The sequence below is a fragment of the Miscanthus floridulus genome, unplaced genomic scaffold, assembly GCF_019320115.1.
Source record: "Miscanthus floridulus cultivar M001 unplaced genomic scaffold, ASM1932011v1 os_2425_1_2, whole genome shotgun sequence".
NCBI lineage: Eukaryota > Viridiplantae > Streptophyta > Magnoliopsida > Poales > Poaceae > Miscanthus > Miscanthus floridulus.
The window spans coordinates 50,427-60,000 of NW_027098294.1; the positions used below are offsets into that span (position 1 = coordinate 50,427).

At 41.5% G+C, this 9,574-nt stretch overlaps 2 protein-coding genes across 2 annotated transcripts; one reads left to right on the forward strand and one right to left on the reverse strand.

Annotated features, from left to right (window-relative positions):
- The first annotated feature begins 1,679 nt into the window (after positions 1-1,679).
- On the forward strand, positions 1,680-2,404 carry LOC136534955 (uncharacterized). Its single transcript, XM_066527307.1, has one exon. The coding sequence runs from the start codon at positions 1,832-1,834 to the stop codon at positions 2,402-2,404; it is 573 nt and encodes a 190-aa protein (XP_066383404.1). The 5' UTR covers positions 1,680-1,831.
- A 69-nt stretch (positions 2,405-2,473) lies between these two features.
- Positions 2,474-7,526, reverse strand: LOC136534956 (universal stress protein A-like protein). Its single transcript, XM_066527308.1, has 4 exons — positions 7,274-7,526; positions 4,802-4,923; positions 4,564-4,682; positions 2,474-2,739 (listed from the first exon to the last, which is right to left on the reverse strand). The coding sequence occupies exons 1-4, from the start codon at positions 7,455-7,457 to the stop codon at positions 2,631-2,633; spliced, it is 534 nt and encodes a 177-aa protein (XP_066383405.1). The 5' UTR covers positions 7,458-7,526; the 3' UTR covers positions 2,474-2,630.
- Positions 7,527-9,574: the final 2,048 nt, after the last annotated feature.

Here is a 9,574-nt window from a genome sequence, read left to right on the forward strand (position 1 = left end):
TATTTAAAGCACAAATAAAAGGTCGAAAAATTGGCTTGAACATCCCTTAAACAGTGCTGAACAATGCAAATACAGTATCCAACAACCCTAAATGTTTTTCTTTGCAGGAGAAATTGTGAATGTTATAACGTCTTTCTTTATGAGGCGCCGGGAGTAGACTCTTTTTTTAGACCTTGTTATACTAGTGGAGCTGAAACTGTTTTTGAAATTGTTTGATAAAATAACTTCTCGTAGCATATCTAGTGAAGGGAGCTAAGAGAAGCTACCATTTTTAGCTACATTCAACGTCCACCCCTTCGGAGACCGAGTTTTAAAAAGCTCAGTTTGAGGAGTGTGTTTCATTTTAAACCGTTTGATAAAGCAAAATAGCTCCTAAAGCCGTTGGAGAAGTAGTGCAAAACGAGGCTTAACTCTCACCTTCTACTCAAGCTGCCCTTAGGCAATTTTTACGTAGTCATAACGTCTGTCTGCATTTCTTCCTTCTGTCCGTGCAACGCGTGTACTTCAAGTTGATCGAAATCACCAAAACCAGCTCACCACCAAGTCTCAAAGACTGAAACTATGAAACATGCATTATGACTAGTTCCACGTTCCTACATATCCTATTGTCCAAGACCTAATAATCGTGCTCGCAAATTCATCATCTAAACCGGATTCAGGTGGACGTGAACACATGATGGAAAGAACAATGCCCTTAGGCAGGAGTATGAATGAACAGGCTAAGACGTCAGTGTCACGGTCACCTCAAGGGAATTTGGCGAAGGGGCCTGGAGGAGGCAATGGCGTCGGCATGCCCAAGAAAGGTGACCAGTCAAGAGGGGGCGCTCATTCCCCGGCGCCCCACAATCTGCTAAAGCGGACGGGGAAAAGCAATAAAAGAGACCAAAGCGATCGACGATCGACGTCCGCCCCTGTGCCCGGGCCCTTCTTCTGCCTGAATGCTTGCTGGCTGCCGCCGCCGCGGTTGCTTTGATCCAATGCAACGTCCAAAAGCAACAGCAGCAGCACACAGGCCACAGGGGGGGGGGGTTCCGTCTCCTAAACTTTAGTCGTTGTCCCATTAGATGTCTGACACATGCAATAGAGTATTAAATATAAACTATTTACGAGACTAAATGCACAGATTGAGACTGTTTTATGAGATGAATTTTTAAGCCTAATTAGTTCATGATTTGACAATGTGATGCTATGATAAACATGTGCTAATGATGAATTAATTAAGCTTAATAAATTCATCTCACAGATTACTAACGTATTATGTAATTTATTTTTTTATTAATATTCAAACACCAGACGACACCCTCGTATAATTTATTTTTCTATGTGACACGTTATGAACTTTAGTCCCCGAATCAAACACGCCCGTGAGAGAGATGCCAGGGGCCAGGCGGCTGCTGCAGACGTTATTCCAAGCTCGCATTGAACTGCTCCAAAGGGATCCCAAAGCACCAGCCTTTCTCGCGGTCCGATGCGTTCAAAGATCTGCGAAAACAAAAGAATGAGGGAGTGGGAAAGGAAAGACGGGGCGGCATCATCATGCCTTGCCAGCAGCTGACAAGCACTTGGCTGGGGGGGGGGGGGGGGGGGGGGTGGGGGTGGGGGGGGGGGGGCGGGCGGGGGGGGATGCAAAGGAGTTGCTCGGCTCAAATCGGCGCCTTCGGCTGCTCCCATCATAAAAGGACCACACACTCCCCTCAGTGCCCAAGAGAGCGACACCCAAACGGCCGAACCATTGCTTAGGGAGAGCAGAGGAGAGAGGAGTGACCATTTCTTCGAGGGAGAGCGTTGTGGTAGTAGTAGCTTGAGAGAACTAGCTGAGCGAACCAAGGACATGGCTTCCTTGCCTGATCCCACGGTGTACTACCCCACGTCCTCTAACGCCATCCTGCGCGCGCAGCCTTCCACCGCCGCGGCGTCCAAGGGCTCGTTCGGCCCGGTCTTCGCCGTGCTCGCGGTGATCTCCTTCCTCGCCGTGGCCGCCTGCGTCGTCGGCAGGCTGTGCGGCCGCCGGCTCTCCAGGAAGAGGTCCGCCGACCAGGACTTCTACGCCTCCGACGCCGTTGGGGGCGACCTGGAGAAGGGCTTCGAGATCAAGTACCCGACGATGAAGCCCATGGCGAGCTCTCGCGCCATGATCCACGACATCGACGACGGCTTCGAGATCAAGTTCACGCCGGGGAAGCCTGCGGCGTGGAAGAACGACAGCAAGGCCGACAACAAGGGGCGTCAGCATCAGGGCCAGGGCCAGGGCCAGCATCAGCATCAGCAGCCCCAGCTCGTCGGCATTCCCAAAGGCTACGCCGTGCCGAAGGAGTACGCGGGCTTCAGATACCCTGCTGAAGCTGTGGTCAGGCAGGGGCAAATAAGGGGCGGGGCATTCATTCCAGCAAAGCCTGGCACATGAACATATAGCAGCTTAACTCGATTGATGTATCACATATGATACGTACAATCTCTCATCATCCCTCGGGCGAACGATAGCGTTTTCATCTTCACTCTAGTTTTGGGGCGCATTGTGCAAAAGTTCCCTCGGCGAACTAATTCCAGGCACTTCCATATCGTATTTTGTACATTAACCCATTATAAGCAGTGAAGAATATCTCATTCTCCAGTGACATGGCTCGAAAGCATCAATCGTCGACAGGGTCCTGAGGAGCTTCAGTAGCATTCCGTTTTATGGTGATGACGGGGCATTCAGCATGCTTAACGCAGAACTCGCTCACCGTGCCCACGAAAACCCTACATGTAGCAACAAAAGACCAATCAGATTCGGTGTAAGTAAATTTCCTGTAGATTTTTCTTACTGGAGTCAACCGTAAATATAGTAGTAGCATCCAGATGAATATGATGCTCTGATGAATAGACTATGGCAACAAACTTTGCTAGTGAAATTCTCATTTACCAAATCAGAAAAGCACTTTATAGCATACAAAACACACTTGAATTTAGTTCATGTTCTTGAAGACAAAACTCCCCAAATCTAGTATAACCCAACTGCACAAAATAATACCTACTCTGCATATGTTCCCATCTAGTTCATAGTGACTGAACAATACCATGTGACACCACCACCAAGGTAAATAAAACATTGACTGATGAAAGAATTGCAGAGAAGTCATACATCACTAAACGAAATTAGATCCCAAATGCACCTTCAAACGGGATATGAAAAAATCTTCAAGACTCACCAGAAATTTAGCAAAGTAGATGAAGGTGTCAATGAGGATTACACAACTAGTTCTAGACAGACTGACATGACATATCAGGAGATATAATCAGCCCTACATGCATATAGGCCACTAAATTGCAAGATCTTTCTATTTGTACATTATCCGAAAGTATACCAAAGGAGTGTTTATTGTTAGGATTAGTGCATATGGCTTTCACAGTAGGCAAGCTACATTGCTTATTGATTTGTACGGCACATTCTTAACTAGGGTGCACGAATATCAAAAGGCATTGGCATAATCATATGAGGGCACTACAACATGCATGCACACAAATAATAATAACACAGAACAGCATCCTGCATTCACGAAAGTTGAGAAACACGTTGTCGTGAGATGATTTGAGCACCAACATAACCAAAGAGAAAAAGATGACAGGATCATAACAAAGGCAATAATTACACTTCACTAGAAGCCGCACGGCAAAGTAGACAAAAGAAAGTGTCCTGTTTTTCCTTTTCATATATGGCACCTTTTCTATTTCAAAATATTGACTAAAAAAAGTTGTTTGTATGATTGGTGACTGTTTTGGTTTTAAACTACTTAGGTCCATTATTAAGCAAAATAAATATACCTTTTTTTACAACAAGATAATCCCTGTTACAGAGGATGATGTGCAACACAGGGCAATGGGACAACTCAAAAGAGTCCAATGGTATTAGATAAAGTGTTACTGGAGCAAGAAAGATTTCTAGGTCATTATCAGACCTTATTAGTTTATTCAGAAATCACATTCAGTACCTTACAAGGCTAAAGTGTATATATCATTCTATAATTTCTAAGATGTTACCGAAACATCATACCACCAATTGACAGTTCATCTTGCTTTTCTGTAGTTCACAAATGATGATGATTTCTGCTAGTAACCACCAGACCTGTTCACATGATGGGCCAACTGGCCAAGCCAAGCCCAAGCTTTATTGGGACTGACCAGACTAAGCTTGAGGCCAGGCACAGATCCCAGAAAAGCCCAAATATCGATATGTATTAATTTTAGATAAGAACTCATTATTTTCCATAGAATATTTCCACAACCTATTGGTAAGTGCCAAAACATTTTATTTACTGTTTGTCGGAATATATTTGTAAAAGCTAAATTATGCTGGGCCTCAACTACAATTAAATCAAGTGACCAAGCAACAACAAGCACATTTAACCATAGATCCTTTGATAATCAAAGAGCAAGGGAAATGTAAGAGAGATGGAGCACAATGAGCAGGGAGCAGCATAATGTGGGAGGTTGAATTACCGCATCGTGCATTTTTCTGTATATGCCATTCTGAATAAAATGCTGTGCAATATGGCTGAAACACCGAGTCATGCTCACATATATTACCTCTGAAATGGCCCAAGGCCCCTACTTCCCACAACTAGAAGGTCAGGCTGGACTCTCTTCACTTCGCTGCAGATAACCTCCTTTGGATCCCCATGCCTGATCCATGCCTCGCATTTTATCTGCAACAAAAATTAGACATGAAGACCATTATACACCAAAGAGGCAACCGCTGCCAGATGGAGCCTTCACAACAGATGAAAATCAGTAAACTTTCTGAGCAATAACCAAGTTCTATTACCCCTAATTGATGGCATTGGTTTACAAAGTACTCAAGCAAATGAAGCCCTCTTATCTGTTCTCTCTGCTTCATTTGGTGGAAGTCCTCCGGCGAAGCATAGATGCTATCCATGTCATCAAATCCTTTTGATTGGCATCAAAAAATAAAAAAGGTCTTGTATTAAAACACAAAATAGTGATGCATTAAAGTTTCGGGCAAGTATCCAATATTCATCCATTATACAGAAAGATAAACTGGGAAAATATTTGAAAACCACTAAGCACTAATGCGTGTTCCAGAAATCTTGTTTCAGTTCATACAATGGACACTGGGAAAACACAAAAGGTTACCGAAGTTCAATGGATAAATAATTAACTAATTTCTGAACTACTGCAACAGAAGATCCTGAACCCAATGTCATATCTAAGGAAGTTAGTAGTAATCTAGTAGATGAATTGTGTTTTCAGTACAACATCAGTCTCAAACTAACTGAGTTTGTAACGAGTCTTTTACTGATCAGGAGTTCAGAACCAAACATATAAAACACATGAGACCTAACCTTAGCCTAAAAAAAATCCCCAACCCATGTACCATAAAATTTGTCTGCTGTATCAGCTATACAATGCTATAACATAAAACCTGTGTAAGAGCAAAAGAAGCATTCAGTCCATATACATAATCACTGGTTTTCTTCATCTTGTAGTCTAGCGCAGATGGTAGAGCAACAGCAAAAGAAAAGATACGAGAACAAACAAAACAAAGAAATTAAGGCACCGAGAGAGTGTCATATAAACATCCATGATGCAGAAATTCTCTGTCCAGTTTCTCGTACAGCTAAAGTGCATCGTGATCCCCCTAAAAGAATCCTAACAGACAGGTTCTTGACACAGAGAGCTATTGATCTCAAAATGGGATGACAAGATAGAACAAGGAAATAGGGTACAAGAGCTAAATGCTGCTGCCACAGTAACAATTCTCAAAAGGCCAGAAAGAATAAAAGAGTTGCTAACAAAATTCTTGATAGCAGAAACAGAGCAAAGTGATATGGTATACAATGTCTCAAAATAAATAGGTGTAAGTTGTTAGGTTATCCAAACCCAAGCTGGACAATATCATGTGATTTGATGACAAAGGGATGGTCAGAAGGAGGTAAACAGAAATCAGAATGGAAGCCCGTTGTAAGGGCATTATTAATGCAGTTGGACATGAAAACAACAAGATGCACACAAGCACAAGCAGTAGCACGATAATACCTATCCGATCACAAACAAACAATACCATGTTCTTGTATGAAAGAGTCATATTTGCAATATCATTAAGCATTTTCCTACATGAATGGTTGTAATACAAAATATTGATTCAAAGTAGCATAAACTTCCACATATTAAAAGCACTCTTTGTCAAAATGCCATCCTTACCCCCAAAACAAATACTAGTACAAGGAGTCCGCATTTTGTCAAAGTAGAAAATTATAAGATTGCTTACATTGAAAATAACTGAGGGGCATTTTGTTTCCATTATATTTCAACCAACCAGCTAGTCCTGCATATATCATTTCGAGTAGAGAGAAACTCTACAGGCATACAAGTATACAGCTTCTGATACACCAGCATCCCATCTTAACCATAAGAGCCAAGCCATTTAGGATCAAGTAAATCGTCAGAACCAATTTGCTGATTTTTATTATCTCTAACTTGCTGAAAAATCAAATGATGAAATTAGACACCAAAGACGAGATATTCAATGCAGCAGCCAACAATTCTGATCGAGGTATGCCAAATCCAGCATTCCAGATGCCAGGCCACCTAACAGTAACCAATGCAACATAGTCCCAATAGACTAGAACCTAACTCAAGCGATAATAACATTGGCTAGTCCTGAAACAGAACAAGTTACACAAAAAAGTTCCTAGCTGTAGAGCACGCAGAAAAAATTGGATGCTGTGAGCGAATACAACGAAATCAAAACTGTCATACACAGGTGATGGCTTTTTGTAAAAAAAATTTGATGCGGCATTTACAGAAATAATCCTTCCTATTACAGAATGTCTTGTCGTCACCCTTTCCATTGTGGAAAATTTTAGCCATACGGCTTGGCGATTGGATATCGTTTCTGCAATTTCGTCAATCTTAAGATTATTTTTGTAATTGCTGGAGAAAATGATTTTTTGAAAAAAAAAATCCTACGCAGGCTGCAACATTTCGCGGATTAATCTACATAAACAATGAGGTTGCAGTAAGGACAACATTAACCAATAGTGCGTGGCTACCCGTGCACGGGGGAGAGCTAGTATCCATAGTTCCGCACAGCACACATCGAGACATGCCCAAATCACATACTTAATCAGTACCAACGCGGACGCGTGAATGGGGGGGGGGGGGGGGGGGGGGGGGAGAAAACACACATTTCGCGTGATTTCGCCGAGTAGCACGCGCGCGTCATAATAGCGAGCAAGTCACAGGGGCACCGGGCAAGCGAGTCAAGTGTACTTACCGTCCTCGTCGGGGACCTGAACGTGGATGAAGAGGAAGTGGAAGCCCCCGGGGTTGGAGCGGACGAGCTTGGAGAGCGTCCAGTCGAAGGCGGTGCGGCAGCTGATGGAAGGGTGCAGGTACCCCTTGAGCGACGACTCGTTCACCGCCATCATCACTCTCGTCGGCGCCGACGAGTCCGCCATTGCAGCGCACGCACGGCTCGCTCGCTCGCTCGGGCTGCCTTCCTCGTCAAGAAGAGGAGAAGCTTTGGGGGAAATTTTGAGCAGATGACAAAAGGCAGGCCCACCTATTTCTTTCTTCACATCGGCAAACGTAATCCCCTTATTTTGCTAAGTCTACGCTGGCATCAACCAAGCAAAGCCGCGTCGAGCTTCCGTTTCTTTTCGTTTGCTTGGGTAAGGTAACATTTTTTTCAGGACACAGTACTCAATCGCTAAATATTCGCCAAACAAATCGAATAGTATCATGCATTGTCACATATTTAATTTAAGATAAGAGGACGTTTTATATTAACATAGAGTCTAAGTTTATCATAGCTTATGCCGCTTCCTGAAAACACATTAAAGAAGAGCAAGGTCATGTTTGGATACACATAGCTATTTACTGATTAGGCTAAATATTAATTCAAATTAGTTGGCTAGCTAGCTAGTTAGCTAAAACCTACTAGTTGAAGACTTTGCTAAAAGTCCTTATTTTTGGATGCACTAGAACCAATTTTAGCTAATTTTTAACTAGCTAGTGATTAGCTCTTGTATCTAAACATGCCTTAAATTTAATCAATTAGTAAATTCTAGATATACGAATAGAAGTAGCGAATAGTGAATGGGTTGCAAAAGCTCATAGAATTGGATTCAATATATACATAGATTGTATTAAAAATCATTTAATATTATTTTCTATTTCCACAAAACTTAATTGATACCGTTTGGTCATGTTTCGGTTTTTATTTGATTTGTACTTTTAAGATATGATATAACTTGCTTCATAAAATAACAGAAACATAAAAGAATCATATTTCTGGTAGTTTTATATGTTAATATAGCAATAACCATCCCTTGGGTATCTAAAAAAAATTACATGATAGTACGTTATTTGCCTAGAGTACAATTGCAGTAGATGTGTTTTGATTCACTATTCATAAGATATTGATATAGTATTAGGAAAAAGTCTACTTAACTCCCCACCTTTCATAATTGGTCTACTTCACCCCCAACTATGAAACTGTCTGTTTTACCCCCTGAACTTTCCAAAACCATCTATTTCACCCCCTGGGCGGTTTTCAGCGACGGTTTTGCTACAGTAACAGCAGGTTGGTACAGTGCCGGTGTTTTGAATTTTCTTTTTTTTATTTATTTTTGGTGAATTTTTTAAAAATCATAGAAAAATCATAAAATGAAAATTCTAATTTTATTGGACTCCACATGAGTAGATCTACACAGTGAATATATAATACGGTATGCTTTAGTACAATTTTTTTTGTAGCTTTAGATTAATTGGAAAATCCAATTTTGTTTGTAATTAATTAGAATTTATCTATAACTAAGTTATACATAGTCTAATGAGTACAAAATTTGTACTATAGTTCAAGCATACAATAATTAGCGTACCATAAAAATTTCACCATAATTGGACCATAGAAGCTGCAGCTATGAATTATTCCAATTAATTACAGACAAAATTAGATTTTCTAATTAATCTAAGGCTACAGTAAAAATTTTGTACTAAAGTATACCGTATTATATATTCTCTGTGTAGATCTACTCATGTGGAGTCCAATAAAATTAGATTTTTCATTTTATGATTTTTCTATGATTTACTATGATTTTTCAAAAAGTCACCGAAAATAAGTAAAAGAAATTCAAAACACTGGCACTGTAGCAGCACGCTGCTACTGTATCGAAACCGCGCTGAAAACCGCCCAGGAGGTGAAATAGACGGTTTTGGAAAGTTCAGGGGGTAAAATAGACGGTTTCATAGTTGGGGGGTGAAGTAGACCAAGTATGAAAGGTGAGGGGGTTAAGTAGACTTTTTCCTATAGTATTATTATAGAAATTATAATATCAAACACGGGCGGATCCAGAAAATAGCCCAAGGAGGGCTAAATAATTCGAGTTGGGCTTCGATAGGGCTGTTGGGCTGAGCTAAAGACGAGTTAGGTTGACTAGCTCCTTGTTTTTTTTTGGCCCACAGGGGCTGCAGCCCCCCTACTCCGCCCATGATATCAAGTTTTGATGCATAATAAAGGGGACCGGAGAGAAAGACATGGAAAAGGGTACTCCAATGCCTTCTCTTTTTTCCT

Coding starts and splice junctions, on each gene's coding strand:
- LOC136534955 (XM_066527307.1), top strand. CDS start 1,832: ATGGCTTCCTTGCCTGATCCCACGGTGTACTACCCCACGTCCTCTAAC.
- LOC136534956 (XM_066527308.1), bottom strand. CDS start 7,457: ATGGCGGACTCGTCGGCGCCGACGAGAGTGATGATGGCGGTGAACGAG. Junction 4,924..7,273: donor TCAGGTCCCCGACGAGGACG/GTAAGTACACTT, acceptor GCCAATCAAAAG/GATTTGATGACATGGATAGC. Junction 2,740..4,563: donor GGCCTTGGGCCATTTCAGAG/GTAATATATGTG, acceptor TGCTACATGTAG/GGTTTTCGTGGGCACGGTGA.